Source organism: Tursiops truncatus, chromosome 13, assembly GCF_011762595.2.
Source record: "Tursiops truncatus isolate mTurTru1 chromosome 13, mTurTru1.mat.Y, whole genome shotgun sequence".
NCBI lineage: Eukaryota > Metazoa > Chordata > Mammalia > Artiodactyla > Delphinidae > Tursiops > Tursiops truncatus.
The window spans coordinates 51,174,881-51,192,478 of record NC_047046.1 but is presented as its reverse complement, the minus strand read 5'-3'; the positions used below and the strand labels follow the sequence as shown (position 1 = coordinate 51,192,478).

Sequence of the window (17,598 nt, the reverse complement as noted above, 5' to 3'; positions counted from 1 at the left end):
TAAGAACACGCATTTGATATTTTAGGTCATAAGAAGCCAAAGCAAGTTATTAAAAAGACAAGTGATGCGATAAAAATAGTCCTCAAGAAGGATTAATCTGGCAACAGTGATGAAATGAAGTCAAAGGCGGCTGTAGATAATGGAGATGGGCAAAAGGATACTACACAGGAATGCAGTGAAGTGTCAGTGAAAACAGCAAAAGACAATGGGTTCACAACTTCTTTATCCATATATACAATGGTATATTACTCAGCCATAAGAAAAGAACAAAATAATGCCATTTGCAGCAATATGGATGAACCTACAGATTCTCATGCTGAGTGAAGTAAGTCAGACAGAGAGAGACAAATATCATATGATATCACATGTGAAATCTAAGAAAAAGGCTACAAATGAACTTATCTACAGAACAGAAACAGAGTGATAGATGTGAAAAATAAACTTATGGTTACTGGGGAGTAAGCAGGGGGAGGGTAAAATTGGAAGATTGGGATTGACACATATAAAATACACTACTATATATAAAATACATAACTAATAAGGACCTACTGTATAGCACAGGGAACTCTACTCAATACTCTGTAATGGTCTATATGGGAAAAGAAGCTAAAAAAGAGTGGATATATGAATATGTCCAACAGATTCACTTTGTTGTATACCTGAAACTAACACAACATTGTAAATCAATTATACCCCAATAAAAATTAAAACAAAAAAGACAATGGGTTCAGAATAACATTTCAAAGGGAAAAATGATAAAGACTTGGTGACTGAATAGAAAAGCCAAAATACAAGTGAATCTCAGGAACATTCTACATACCTGGATTTCTGGATAATTAGGTTACACTCTATTAAGTAATGCTCCCCCCTCCCATTTTTTTTAACCAACTTTGGATAAAAAGCACTGTAAAATCTAATTTTTTGATAAAATTGTGCTTTAACTATAAAGCAGGTTAGAAAAGTAAGGCTTATTGATATTTGTATCAGTCACTGCTGCAGAAATAATTTGGTGTAAAGACAGTTGGTGTCAAAAGATTTCACTCTTAACTCTGCAATGGGCTGTTTCAGTTACCTCTCCAGTCCTATATCTTTATCTGTAAAATAAGGATATGAGTATCTGCCTCACCTAACTTAATCAGGTTATTGTGAAGATTAAAAAGTATAAGTGAAAGTACTCTGTAAATAGAAAACCAACACACAAATGTAAGATGTCTTACTAACAGAAGTACTAGAAGTACCAAGAAAAGAGAATGGGATAAAAACAATTTAGCATTATTTTGATGCCTTAGAATAATCATTACAAGTGTTAAGTACATCATTTAATATATGATGGCCTTGAGATATACCTAGGTGGGGAGAAGCTCTAAACTGCTGTGCATTTTCAGTTTTTATGTCATTTTTAATAGTTTTAATAGCTGACTCTCCTGTCAGCTTCAATATTCTCACTGTAGCTCCTTTCCCTACTTCTAATTTTCTACTTCTAATCTACAATGGACTTACAAACTAGATACCAGATAATGAGTTTATTATTATACATGTGACAGCCTCAGGAATTTTCATATAAGCAAAGTCCATATACAGGGGACCAGAGCAGGTGAGGAGTACTTCTTTTTATTCTTATTCTTGGATGAGTTCCAGAAAAGTAAAGTGTAAATATAACTCACTACCACAGAGTAACTCAAACCCTAAAGGCTTATTGAAATGAAGTTGTATATAGATAAAATTTTAATATATTTTTTTACTTTCTGCAAGCATCTATCATTAATTTCTCCCTTCAGTTAGCATTAATATCTAAGTATTTTTAAGAGAACAACATAATCTTTAAGAACAGCTTAAAGGGACTTCCCTGGTGGCGCAGTGGTTGGGAGTTCGCCTGCCAATGCAGGGGACGCGGGTTCAAGCCCTGGTCCGGGAAGGTCCCACATGCCACAGAGCAACTAAGTCTGTGCACCACAACTACTGAAGCCTGCGTTCTAGAGCCTGTGCTCCGCAACAAGAGAAGCCACCACAACGAGAAGCCTGTGCACCGCAACAAAGAGTAGCCCCCGCTCACCGCAACTAGAGAAAGCCTGCACGCAGCAACGAAGACCCAACACAACCAAAAATAAATTAATTAATTTAAAAAAAAGAACAGCTTAGGCAACAATAATACTAGTAATAACTAGTTCTTTCCTTAAGCATGCTTACTTCTTTGTAATACAAATGTAAAGGGTTATTTAATCTGTTATTATGATTTATAATGACATTACAGGACAATATACAATAATAATGGTCCAAAACCTGCTTAAGTTATACAGCATCACAGAGCAAATAAAATGGCCCCCAAAAGCACAACTTCTACAGTACTAGAGATAGTTATTAGATTAGTAAAACAATATTGTCTAGCACTTGTTGAATAGAATAAACTGACTATCCAAGTGCACAGAATATATCCTACCACCATAAAATTCAATTTGTAAACATAAAAAAACAAAAACCCAATATTTATTCAAAACCAAAAGGCTGATAAGGTGTTGGGCAACATACTTTGCTATATTCATATACCACATTGCCAGACACCACAATACCCTCTCCTCTGCCTATAGGCTTCTTCACTAAGTTTAGATTTTTAATTCTCCCCAAACTATTTCCAGGACTGGAGAATCTCCTGCCTTTTCTTATGAAGGATCAGAAAGATTAATTAGAAAGGGAAAACGTACCCTTTCTTTTGAAATTCATTTCCTTTCTCATGAAACTTATTTCTATTTACTATCTTTTCCCACCCTGCCTACCCACCCAAGACCACTGCATCCAGATCTATGATAGAGCTTCCTACAGTATGGTTCCTATTCTTGGTAAAAGTCTATCAGATCGTGGTAGTTCAGCTCATGTAGCAGAGATGTATATAGTTAAATGGAAAGCTTTGAATACCTCTGAAGTATTATTGCTATTTGCACAAATGATTTCTTTTCACATAATTAGATAAAATTCTTGTGAATTTTCTCTAGTCTAATTTCAGTACAGACATACTGAGACCTTTGGCTCATTCTAAAACATTCCTCAAAAAGGTTAAGGTTGGTTCCTTTAAAATTCTTTCTTCAATGGGCTTGAGAATCTAAGCTCTAAGTACCTCTAAACCTCTTCAATTTACTAAGTCTCAATCAGAGAGACAATGGAAACAGACCAGAAGGAGAAAAAACCAAACATTTCTGTCAGTCTGGTTTATGGGAGAGGAAAGTAAGACCTGGTTTGTTCTCAATGAGCACCTAACTGGTATATATGATGCAGAAAGGTTTCCTCTTTCATAGAAATAGAAGATAAAGCAGAGAACAGATCAATTTCACTCTCCTACTGGGCCTCTAAGCAGCCTAAGCACCTGCTTAACCTAATGAAAACCATCAAAACCCCACTGAAGAAAGGCACAGAAGTGAGAAACAGAGAAGCTAGTCAACTCATCCCTCATCCATATTAATAGTAGTAATAACGAGAATTGCTATCTTCTTTTCAGTGTCCCAAAGTATGAAACACTGCTAGATTCTTTACACACACAACACAAAGAGTCTGCCAAATTTCAACAAGCCTGCAAAAAAGGCATTATTAGCTATCCATATATTATAGATGAAAAAAGAGACTTAGAAAAGTTCAGTAGCATTCCCAAGGTCAGACAGCTAGGCAGTGCTGAAACAATTTTGACTCTAAAGCCCATTGTGCTTTCTTCTCTGTCACTTCCCTTGCTCTGTCAGTTAAAACAGTGAAATCAGAAAATATCAAACTTTACTTTCCTTCTGTAAGCTTTTGATACCATCCTGACCTGACACCTATGTTCTGGAAATACAATCAGCTCAAACATTAATCAACTTTTGTAATGGCTGCATCCTCTGTGTCTTATACTATTACATGCTAACATCTTTTAGAATTATTCCTATTGGACTTATTTCTCTCTACATTTCAGATTTATCTCTCCATTCATACTCATTTAGCTAGGCAAAAATCAACTAGGTTCATCAGACTGCTTGACTTTGTAAATGGCATATTCATTTACATAGTTAATTTCTCAAGAAATAAGCTTTCTTTGTTCAAAGACTGAAAACTACCAAGGATTTTTATGTTTTAGTAATAAATTCTCTATTTCATGTAAGAACAAATCCTTCAAAAGCCTGATCCAAATGCAAATATGTAAAATATCTTTACTCTTTTCTACTAAGGGACTGGACTGGTCTGGGTCCGTATAGTTGACCAATAAATCCTATTAGAACTTTTAAAACAAAAAACCCATAAATTAGGATAGCACACCTTTAAAATGCCAAAAATCAGAATCCATATAGTTCCTCACACAGAAACAGGCTTTAAAATAATTTGAAATGATCTGATTTCATGCATGAGTCTGAATCATTCATGTACGAGAGGTTAATGTATCTGTAGTTAAAACTGTATTGTTTTAAATCATATCCTTGTTTTATGTTTCTAAGTTTTACAGAGTTTTATGTACTGTAAAATCATCTATATTATCCTTTGACAAGTTTATACTGGTAAAGGGGATTTGTACTTGAGCAATCTACTTGGAATAAAAACCATGGATGTCACTGTTTTTTAATCATACCTTTCATTCTCTTTTCTTTGACAAATTCTACAAATACCACTTATCTTTAGGTGATTCAAAAAATCTTAAACCAATTATACTAACTAAACCATTTTAATTTTTGAACATGGTCTAATATTTACTCCAATCTTCACTCACAATAATAATAATAAATGCTCAAATCAAATCCTTTTATACCAAATGCAAAATTGGTCTAACTACAACACATGTCTAAGTCTTTGACTTCTTTACATGCCTTTTCCTTTACTTTAATCTTATAAGGTAGATGGGGGCGAGCAAACTTTTCTGCTGAGGGCCAGATATAAATATTTCGGGCTATGTAGGCCACAGGGTCTTTGTTGCAACTGCACCACTTGCAGCTGTAGCGCAAGAACAGCCACAGAAGATACATAAATGAATGTGTGTGGCTGCACTTAGCTGACACCCTGATAGATCTGGCCCATGGCAGTAGTTTGCTGACCTATGTGCTAAGAAAACAGGAAAAACTGTGTCACTACAACCACCTGGGGGTATCTTAATATTCATCCTGATAGAAGAAACTATTCTGCCCATAACCATGCTGAGTTTAGACTGCTTTGACACTAAATACAATTAATCTTGATCCAGAAGAGTGCTAAATGTAATAGTCCACCAAAGTTAAATTCTGCTTTACCAGACAGCCACACATTTTTGTGTGTGTTTTGTGTGTTAGGTCGCACCCTAACTGTGGCCAGGATTTCTAAATTGTCTGCTACCTCCTCCTTCTCTCACTTTATTTCTCCAACTCACCCCAATTCCACTTAACATAATATTTATTTATTTATTTATTTATCTTGTTCCGGGGAGATCAAGGTATCACCACCTCCTCTGTATTTAAAAAGTGATTTCAGGGACTTCCCTGGCGGTCCAGTGGTTAAGACTCCGTGCTCCCAATGCAGGGGGCATGGGTTCGATTCCTGTTTGGGGAACTAAGATCCCACATGCTGCATGGAGCAGCCAGAAAAATAAAAATTAAAAAATTTTTTTTAAAAAAGTGACTTCAATTTCCCCTACTTCTGCTACCAGAGTTGGAGGCTGACTTCATTTCCAATCCCCTTCCCTGCTGCCTCCCACTGTCTAAATTGGATAAGCTAAACGCTCACTTCCTCAGCCTCCCTTGCAGATTAGCATGCCCATGTGATAAAGTTCAGGACAATAAATATCTCATGAAAGACTGCTGTGCGGCAGCGTCGAGGGAAATGCCCTGAGAAAGATTTTATGTATTTTGAAAAAGGACAGGGAGTCACAACTACCAGAACATCTTCCTTCTCCTTTCTTTCTGCCTTAATGCAAATGTAATACCTGGAATTGGAGTAACCATCTTGAAACCTGGAATCCTGCAACCATTAGAAGAAGCTAAGAGAACTGTACGGACCCAGCACTGAAAACTTTAAGCCACTGAACCAATGCCAGAGGCCACTTATCTCCAGAATTGTTATGTGCAAAGAAATAGACCCTGTAAAGTGAACTTCTGTTACAAATAAAAGCATTCCTAGTCCACCTTTTCTTGAAAGTGCTAGGGTCCTGAGTCACTATTCCTTTTGCAAAGTGAAAGACTAACACTGGCTGAGCACAGACGTGAATTCTGAATAAACAGTGCTATTTTAACCAAGAGAGAAAAGTAGCAAGAAGAAAATCACAGAGGTAGGGGCGTAGGCTGAGAGTTGACAACCCAGCGCAATAAAGTCAAAGAAAGCAAAGAAAAGAGAAGGCCCAAGATGATTATTCAAATGCTAAAGAAATATAGAAAAAAAAAATTGAAAAAGTACTCCTTTCAAACTGTGGGGCCCATAAAACTAAAAAATGTTCTACTCCACAAATCAAATCGGAGAATTCTGATTCTATTAATTTGCAATCATGCACTCCCACTGTTTGAAAAATACAAGTTCAGAACTCAATTTTTATAGTTATTTTTTGTGCTTTTTTTTTCCAGTGAATTAATTTATCTTTATGCTTCTATTTCCCTAGTTTTCACAAAGGTATAGTTACTGTCAATACATGATCATTTTTGACACTCAAAGAATCTTCAAAAAAATTATTAAAATCAAGTAAATGGGGGACTTCCCTGGTGGTCCAGTGGTTAAGATTTTACCTTCCAATGCAGGGGGTGCGGGTTCAATCCCTGGTCGGGGAGCTAAGATCCCACATGCCTTGGGGCCAAAAAACCAAAACATAAAACAGAAGCAATATTCTAACAAATTCAATAAAGACTTAAAAAATGGTCAACATCAAAAAAAAAAAATCTAAAAAAAAAAATCAAGTAAATGATGCTACTGACAATAAGGACAATCGTTCCTTTAAGCATTCACATACTCCTTTAGCTGGCAGATCCTAACTTTAGGGACAGTCACTTCTCTTTTATACCAATGTCACTGCAAAAAAACACCCAAAGATAAGTATCTACCCAGTCAAAACAAACTTCAGAAATATGCTTATTTCAACTCACATATCCCTTAAAGTACAATTCTTAAGTTAAAACACCATTTTTAATTTTACTTTCTTACAAATAATGAAATTATACATATTTACACTCACACACACATAACCCTCTCTCTAATTCTAAACCCAATAGTTTTCTCTTCCATGAGAATAGTTTGGTAGTATTATGTTGCAGTATAAACATTTATCAATTACAACATCTATAAGTTACAATGGATTTTTTTTATTTTTATGATTTCAGAATAGAATTCCTTAGAACTGTCAAAGCTTTAGCTAGAAAGAATACCAAAGACAAAGAGGGTTCAGGCTCAATTACAGTAGTGGAACGGAATTTAATAAAGTTCCAACACTACATTTTAACGCCCAAATTTCTTATTGTCTCTTTGAATTGACAAATGTGTGCTCCACAGTATAACAGCAGCAGTGGAACAGCTGGACGACTGTATCAAGCACAAAGGAAGCAACAACACATGCTGTTAAGTGTCGTTCTGATTGCCTAAAAATGGCAGCCCATGCAGATTTACTCTCTGTTATAAATTAAAACAATTATTTCTCTGGAGTTTACATTTTCTTCATGAAAGAGTCAAACTTTCTGCACGTTAAAAAAGAGGACTTTCAAAAAGGATATCTTCCCTTTCTTTTATGATCAGTTCATTCTGTTCTTCCAACTGCCTGATCTTCTTCTCAAATGATTCCTGCTCAGCTTTGAGTCTTTCTTCTGTTACTTCCTTTTCCTCACTTACTCTGAAAGAAATATAAGAGAAAAGAAAATGCCCATGAGAATAAAATAAAATATGTGCCTACAGCTGTGGTTTACCAAAACTAGATTTATTCCAGAGGTATGCTGGTTTCTTCAGGGATAATTTATGTTTTTTGAATTTTTTAAAATTAACCTTTCACAAGGCAATATTCCACACCTTTGTAATAAAATATGCATGTGGTTTTTACATCAAGAACTTTTGCAATAATCAGAACTGTCTTAAATATGGAAAGTCCTATACTTCATGGGTTCCCAATTATGATCCAAGACTGAAAAATATCGAATTTTTAAAACAAAGGTTTCACCTCTTCATTATCAAATAAGGCACAATTTATTTTGATTTAGATCTTTTTCATACTTCTATTTAAACCCTGTCAATAAAATAAACAACATATATACTACGTAAATATTGCATTAAACATACATAGGTGATTTTACTTTTTCCTGGTACTAATACCCTGCAATCTTCAGTAGCATATAAATAACTGGACTGGAATTTTTAAATGGCATTAAGATAAAAAAAGGTTTGCACATTTATTCTTAGTTCAAAAAGGGGTTATAAAGTAAAAAACACTGACCAAAAATATATATCTTTAATGCTTAACTCTGAAAGGTATTCCAACTCAATCCTATCAAAAATGGGTGGTTTCTGATAAGAGCACAGAGGGGTGAAAAAAAACTAAACATTAGAACTTACCTTAAAATGACAACCCTAATTTTCATGTTACTCTGTGAACAGAGATGCTAGCTCTGAATTTCTGTCACTGGTGATTAATTCTCCAAAGAGAGTACAACACATTTTATTCTATAAGATCACACAGGGATATGTGTTAGTGAAATCCACAGGGAAGCCAAATCTTTTCTTTGAGCATCTAAATTTATTTCCTCCCACACCTGTACTCCACCAGAGCAATTTCTGAATAACATGAACTCCACAGCCTTTCCTTTGTTGCTAGCTTTCTGGTGGAGATATTAAGATCAATGAAATAACAGAATGAAAATTAGAATTTTGAATGTTCAAGAGTTGACTGCATCTTGTCTTTGAATTAATTTGTGTGAAAGTGCAGGGCATATAGTAATGTTCAAAAAATAGCTTTATTTTTTCTTGCTTATCATGACATTCCAATCATTTTCCCGACTCCTATTATTTACATTTAGCATACTACTAGGCTCATGTATGGGACTCAGGACCTTCTTTCTACGAGCATAATCTCTAATACTGATACAATTACAAGGAATCCACACAACTAAACAAGGAACAAATATACACATACGTAGAGGATTTATAATCTGGTCTCAGGTTAGCCTGCTCCCTTGTTGCCATCTCTTTACAATGCCTTCGCTATTCTTGTCATTATCCTCAACCACATTTATACTAACATCTTTCACAGTAATTCCCCACTGCCTCTTAAGTTTTTTCTAAAATTGTCAAACATTTGAACCATTAATTCATTCTATCATCCAAATCACTCCTCTTCAATCTGTCAACTGGCTTCTGAAACACCTTTGCTAGGAAACTGTTCCAGATCAAGTACACCCCCAAACTGTAAATCAGAAAACCACGTACATATGGTGACTGTGGCAAAGCATGCTTATTTCTCTGGGCATCATTACTCCCACTCATAAACAAAAAAGGCTAGACAATTTTAAAAATTCCTTCCAGCTTAAGTTCTATAATTTCCTTTACTATACTATAAACATACTGGAACTATATATATGTCCTTTACAAATATGGAGAGCATTTGTAAAGAAATAAGAAAGAAGTTAACAAACATCTGGTCAGGGTACAAGGCATACAATACTGTAATCTATGCAAAAGCTACAGCCATAGGATGAAAGAGGCAGTGGAAGAGGATGACAAGAGAAATATTAAAAAGTGTAATGATGCAAAATTTCGCATGAGGTTAACGTAAAACAAAAGAAGTGATGAATCTGTAGGATTATGCATAAAAGAAAGATGAAATAGGTAATGCTATATATTGTAAGGAGAGAATAAACACTGTCAAGGTGAGAAAATATGTGGCAAGATCTCTCCCTGTTTAGATTGGTCAAATCTTAAAGATGAGACTGAAGAGGAAAATCCATAAGCAGATAAGAGAAGATTTATTTTCATTTACTTATTAAAAAATATTAACTGAATGCCTACTATAGGAAAAAATAATCACAGTAAGTTTATCCAGTTATGGGATATCCGAAAGGAACCTCACAATGGCCCCTGTCATTTCAATTCCATTCATAAAAGCCAAATAAATATGAGGAATGACCCAAAGATTTGTTTGTTCAAGAAAGCAAGGCTTCCAAGGTCATAAAAACAGTAACAACAAAGTACACTGCCACATTTACCTAACATTAAAGTAAATGAAGAAAGTATGTCTAGAGACTGCCAGGTCAGAACATATACCCCAGCATTTACTTACTCCCTTTGTCAAACCTGAAGAAAATCCATGAAAACTCTAGGGATCACTGACAGCAAAAAATGTTTGTACATATATTCAATAATGCCAGTGGCTATGATGAGCTTCTCCCAAAACTAAAAGTGCTCTATCCAGAAAAACCACTCTTTCCTAAATTTAGTTTCTAGAGATATTTGAAAATTTTGTTGCTACACTATTTAAACAGGGCTTTTTTTTAAAAAAAAAGAAAATCTTTTCTGTTACGCTGCTATGATTAGACTACCCGTTAGCAATTATTATGCTCTGGAAGTCTATAAACTTAACAAGCTGTGTTAAGCACAAAAGGCAACACTTCTATAGGCCTATCTAAAGATATGCATGGCTTCTCTGTGGTCTATTAGCATAGTTAATAGGAGCAAGTGTATTAATACAGCCTTTAAATGCAAAGGACTTGCCAATAAAACAAACTCGAGATTTTATATCCACTCTGAAATATGTCTTCCTGTTTAATTTATGTTCAATAATATTTCCCATGAGGTGTATGTACGAGAAATTATCTGGTATCATGATCTACATTTTTTATCAAAGCATTCTCAGACCACAAAGTAACATAAAAATACCTAATCCTCTATCTCATTTAGAGTACAGCAATAAGCTAGTTAACAAAATGAGAATGTAAACACAAAAAAGGGAAATATTTGACTAATAGGATAGAAAAGTTGAAAACTCTGGTCAAGAGGATATTCCCAGTGTTGATTTGTTAATTATTTACAAGGAGGACAATAGTCTGTTCATAAAGAAATAATCATTTCAGCATTTATTTAACATCTCAGAGTACTTCTCAATTATGTCCACAAACTATACTCTTATCTAACAAGGAATGATAATTCATACACTTAGAGTTGGGTGGTTCAGCTGAAAACCATGGCAAAAAACCTGAGTTTCCTTGAAGGCTTATGTTTTAGCTTAAACATCCCTGCACATTCTGTATTTTTCTCCATAAAACAATCTTTTCTGTTTTAATATAAAAAGTTTCCCCATACCCATCTATTCTAAACTTTTTAGTAAAACTAATGTTCTAGGAAGAGATTTATTTTATGGCTTTACATATCCCCAATGTTCTTCTAGGTACTCCAGAAATGTCTTTCTACTGTGAAAGACAAGGTCAAGGCAACGAAGCTTCTATCCCAAAGAGAATTAGTTAGAGCTCACCAATGGTCAACCAGATAAATTTCTTTCCCTGATTGACATCTCACATTTGGAAGCAGAAAATGCTGGTAGCATTCTATAAATTCTCAATATTAACTTAGTGGATAAGATTTAGAGAGATTAGATGTCCTAGATTTCACAGGACATCTAGCAGACAGAAAGGGATATACTGTTTTTAAGCAAATGTAAATGCATGGTGAAAAAGAAGAGCTTTCATCATTAAAAAAATATATTTATACAAATATATATATATATGGCAGTGAAATCATCTTAATGCCCTCTTTACAAATTCTAACATTTAACTGTAATTTAAAATGTACTGTCTAAAGGAACAAAGGTGCTTTAAGAAACGAGAAACACAGCAATCTATGTCAAAAGAGCTCTAAGAACTACAAAACAACAGCAAATGAATGTAGATGCAAAAATCCTCAACAAAATACCAGCAAGCACAATCCAGGAACATTTAAAAAAAAAAAAAAAGGATTATACATCATGCCTAACTGGAATTTAACCCAGGAATGAAAAGTTGGTTTAATAATCAAACATCAATTAATGTAATATACCATATCAATAAAATAAAGGACAAAAACCACATGATCATCTAAATAGATGCAGAAAAGGGTTTGAAAAAATCCAACAATGATTCATGATTAAAAAAAAAAAAACCTCAGTAAATAGGAAGAAAAGGAAACTTTCTCAACCTGAAAAAGACCATCTACGAAAAACCCACATCTAATACCATATTTAATGGTGAAAGACTAAGTGCTTTCCCCCTGTGATCACAAACAAGTCAAGGATGTCTGCTCTCGCCTCTGCAAGTCAACTCTGTATTAGAGATTATAGTCAGGGCAATTAGGTAGGGAAAAGAAATAAAAGATCTAGATTCTAAAGAAAGAAGTCAAACCATCTCTATTTTACGTGACACAATTTTGTACACAGAAAATCTAAAAAATCCACTTAAAAACTATTACAACTAATAAAGGAGTTCAGCAAGGTTACAGGATAAAAGATTAATATACAAAAGTCAACTATATGTTTATACAATGATAGTGAACAACCCCCAAAAGAAATTAAGGAACCAATTCCATGTACGTCTGCATCAAGAAAAATAAAATACAAAGGAATAAATTCAACAGAAGAAGCAAGACCTGTACACTGAAAACTATGAAAACATTGTCAAAAGAAATTAAACACCTGTATTAATGGAAAGACATTCCATGTTCATGACTGGAAGACTTAACATTGTTAAGATGGCAGTACTCCCCACATTGATCTTCAGATTCAACTCAATCTCTATTAAAATCTCAGCAGGTTTATTTGCAGAAATTAACAAATTGATCCAATCCTAAAACTCATATGGAAATGAAAGGGACTCAGATAACCTAAAATATTCCTGAAAAAGGAGAAAAAGATGGGGATCTCACCCTTGCCAATTTTAAAACCCACTACAAAACTACAATAATCAAGAGTGTGGTACTGGCATAAAAACAGACATATAGATGAATTAAACATAAATAAACACTCATTTTTATAATAAACTGATTTTTCAACCAGGGTAACAAGAAAATCAAAGGGAAAGAACAGTCTTTTCAACATGCAGTGCAGGGAGAACTTGCTATCCACGTGCAAAAGAATAAAGTTGGGCCCCTATAACTCACAGCATTTACAAAAATTAACTCTAAATGAATTAAAGACCAAGATGTGAGAGCTAAAACTATAAACTCTTGGAAGAAAATATTGGCATAAATCTTCACAACCTTGAATTAGGCAATGGTTTCTTAGATATGACACCAAAAACACAAGCAACAACAACAAAAATAAATTGGACTTCATCAAAACTTAAAAACATTTGTGCTTCAAACGACACCATCAAGAAAGTGAAAAACAATGCACAGAATGGGATCAATTTTTGCAAATAATATATCTGATAAAGGACTTGTAAATGGAATATATAAAGAACACTGAGAACTCGACAATAAGAAGACAACCCGGACTTCCCTGGTGGCACAGTGGTTAAGAATCCACCTGCCAACGCAGGGGACACAGGTTCGAACCCTGGTCCAGGAAGACCCCACATGCCGCGGAGCAACTAAGCCCTGTTGCCACAACTACTGAGCCTGCACTCTAGAGCCCACGTGCCACAACTACTGAGCCTGGGTGTCACAACTACTGAAGCCCGCATGCCTAGAACCTGTGCTCCGCAACAAGAGAAGCCACTGCAATAAGAAGCCTGTGCACCACAACGAAGAGTAGCCCCCACTCGCTGCAACTAGAGAAAGCCTGAACACAGCAACGAAGACTCAATGCAGCCAATAAATAAATAAATATTAAATAAAAAAGACAACCCAATTTAAAAGGATCTGAATAGATATTTCTTCAAAGAAGATACACAAATAGACAAAAAGTACATGGAAATATGTTCAACATCATTAGCCATTATGTAAAAGGACAGATAAGAACCTTCACAGATTTCTGGTGGAAACATAAAACGGTGCAGCCTCTCTGGAAAACAGTCTGGCAGTTCCTCAAAAAGTTAAACAGAGTTACTATTTGACCCAGCATTCCTAGACATGTACCCAAGAGAAATGAAAATGTATGTCCACACAAAAACTTACACACAGGGCTTCCCTGGTGGCGCAGTGGTTGAGAGTCCACCTGCTGATGCAGAGGACACGGGTTCGTGCCCCGGTCTGGGAAGATCCCACATGCCGCGGAGCGGCTGGGCCCGTGAGCCATGGCCACTGAGCCTGCGCATCCAGAGCCTGTGCTCCGCAACGGGAGAGGCCACAACAGTGAGAGGCCCGCGTATCGCAAAAAAAAAAAAAACCTTACACATATATGTTCACAGCAGCATTATCCATAATAATAAAAAGTATAAATAACCCAAATGCCATCAATAAATGAATAGATAAGTTAAATGTGGTACTGCCTATAAAATTTAATATTATTTGGCAATAAACAGAAATGAGATACTAATACATGCTACCACAGAAATAAACCTTGAAGTTATCATGCTAAGTTAAAGAAACTAGTTTAAAAAGACTACATATTATATAATTCTATGTATATGAAATATCCAAAATAGGCAAATTCATTGAGACAAAACTAAAGAGTGGTTGTCTAGGGCCAGGAAGGTTGGTGAGAAGTGAGGAGTGACTGCTAATGGGTACAGGATTTCATTCTGATGTAATGAGAATGTTCTAAAATTGATTGTGGTGATGACTGCACAACTCTGTGAATACACTTTAAAAAAACTGAAAAATAAATCAAAGGAATCCAAATTGGGAAGAAAGAAGTAAAACTGTCACTGTTTTCAGATGATATGATACTATACATAGAAAATCCTAAAGATGCCACCAAAAAACTACTAGAACTCATCAATGAGCTCGGTAAAGTTGCAAGATACAAAATTAATATTCAGAAATATGTCACATTTCTATACACAAACAACGAACTATCAGAAAGAGAAAATAAGGAAAAAATCCCATTTACAACTGCATCAAAAAGAATAAAAAACCTAGGAATGAACCAACCTAAAGAGGTAAAAGACCTGTACTCAGAAAACCATGAGACACTGATGAAAGAAACTGAGGACAACACAAACAGATGGAAAGATATGCTGTGTTCGTGTAATGGAAGAATTAATATTGCTAAAATGACCGTATTACCCAAGGTAATTTACAGATTCAATGCAATCCCTATCAAAATACAAAGGACATTTTCACAGAACTAGAACAAATAATTTTTAAAAATTGTATGGAAACACAAAAGACCCCGAATAGCCAAAACAATCTTGAAAAAGAAGAACAGAACTGGAGAAATCACACTGCCTTACTTCAGACTATACTACATAGCTGCACTAATCAAAACAGTATGGTGCTGGCATAAAAAAAGACATTTAGATCAAAGGAACAGAATAAAGAGTCCAGAAATAAACCCATACACTTATGGTCAGTTAATCCACAACAAAGGAAGCAAGAATATACAATGGAGAAAAAACAGTCTCTTCAGTAAATGGTGCTCGGAAAACTGGACAACTACATGTGAAAGAATGAAATTAGAACATTCTCTAACATCATACACAAAAATAAACTCAAAGTGGATTAAAGACCTAAATGTAACACCAGAAACCATAAAACTCCTAGAAGAAAATACAGGCAGAACACTCTTTGACATAAATCGTAACAATATTTATGGATCTATCCCCTAAAGCAGAAGAAACAAAAGCAAAAATAAACAAACAGGACCTAATTAAACTTAAAAGCTTTTGCACAGCAAAGGAAACCATCTACAAAACGAAAAGACAACCTACCGAATGGGAGAAAATATTTGCAAATGATATGACTGATAAGGGGTTAATATTCAAAATGTATAAACAGCTTATACTCAACATCAAAAAAGCAAACAACCTGATTAAAAAATGGGCAGAAGATCTGAATAGACATTTTTCCAAAGAAGACATACAGATGGCTTACAGGCACATGAAAAGATGCTCAACATTGTTAATCATCAGGGAAATGCAAGTTAAAACCACAATAAGATATTACCTCACACCTGTCAGCATGGCTACCATCAAAAAGAACACAAGTAACATGTACCTCTGAAACTTATACAATATTGTACATCAACTATACCTAAAATAAGAAGTCTGAGATGAAAGGTGGAATGTATGATTTCCCCTAAAATTAATATAATAGTTAAGACATCAAAAATGGAAATGACAAAAATGAATCTGAATACAGGAAGAAAGATCAGGTATAGAGAAAACTGATAAAAAAAAACATGTTGCTTTAAAAGAATAAAACACATTTTCCAAGGAACAAAGCATAAGAGGCAGCATGATATGTAATACTTAAAGCTGTGAGATGTCTGACAATTTAAATTCATGTTTAAATTTGAACCCCCCAAAAGTTAACATTCTAATATTCACTGGTTATTTCTTTCAGTTCAAGTATATACTCATTTTATGAAGCAGCCATAATAATTTTCTTTTTTTTTTTTTTTTCGGTACACGGGCCTCTCACTGTTGTGGTCTCTCCCGTTGCAGAGCACAGGCTCTGGACGTGCAGGCCCAGCAGCCATGGCTCACGGGCCCAGCCACTCCGCAGCATGTGGGATCTTCCCAGACCAGGGCACGAACCCGTGTCCCCTGCATCGCCAAGCGGACTCTCAACCACTGTGCCACCAGGGAAGCCCCATAATAATCTTAATACCAAAATCTAACAAGGACTTATGGAAAACAAAAATTATAGTCCAATCTATCTAATAAATATAGCAGAAAAAAATCCTAAAAAACAATTAGCAAAGCAAATCCAGTGTTACAAAAAGAAAATATATCCAAGTTCAGTTTAGCCCAGGAAGGCAAGATTTATTTAAGAGTTGAAAATTAACTGATGTAATTCACCATATTAATAGAATAAAGGAGAAATCTTACATAATCATCTCTAAATGCAGAAAAGGCATTTGTCAAACTTCACCTTATTCATAATAAAAACTCTTCTACAATCTAGGAACTGAAGGAACTTCTTCAATCTAATAAAGAACATCCATGAAAAACCTCCAGTATCGTATCTATGAGGATGAAAAAAGAGCACTTTGTCCCTTTCCTTGTACTTTAGGAATAAGGCAAGAGTGTCAACTATTACTACCTCTATTCAATAATGATTGGAGGTCCTAGCCAGTGCAATAATGCAAGAAAATAAAATAAAATGCATACAGATTGGAAAGAAGTAAAATTTTATGTGCCAATGATATGACTGTTATGTAAACAATGTTAAGGAATCAGAGAAAATATATCAGAACAAGTAAATTTAGGAAAATCACAATGTTATTGCAGTAGCCAGCCTCTAAAATGGGTCCTGGTGATCCCTGTCTCTTGCTATTCATGTCCTTCTTTAATTCCCTCCCCTTGAGTATGGACTGACCTAGTGATTATCAAAGTTAACTGAATGTAACTTCTGAAACTAGATTACCAAAATATAGTGACTTCTGTCTTGATTGTTCTTGCTTACTCTGATGGGAGCCAGTTGCCAAGTTGTAATCTACCATATGGAAAGGCCCTTGAAACAAGAAACTAAGGGAGGCCTCTAGCCAATAGTCAGCAAGGAACTGAGAAACTCAGTCTCAGGAAGACATAACTGGAAATTGTAGGAAGGAGAAGTAATACATGTGATGGTAGAAAGTTTACCAACATCCTTAGA

At 35.1% G+C, this 17,598-nt stretch overlaps 1 protein-coding gene across 9 annotated transcripts in view; it reads right to left on the bottom strand.

Annotated features, from left to right (window-relative positions):
• Positions 1–17,598, bottom strand: part of KIAA1328 (KIAA1328 ortholog) — a 391,966-nt gene that overhangs the window by 329,080 nt on the left and 45,288 nt on the right. For all 9 annotated transcript variants that reach the window (XR_012325380.1, XM_019930365.3, XM_019930366.3 and 6 more), the window contains one exon: positions 7,665–7,780. Coding sequence is in view for 8 of the 9 variants with exons in the window: in XM_019930365.3 (XP_019785924.3) it covers positions 7,665–7,780 (116 nt within the window). In the remaining variant the exon portion in view is untranslated. The remainder of the gene's footprint in view (positions 1–7,664; positions 7,781–17,598) is intronic.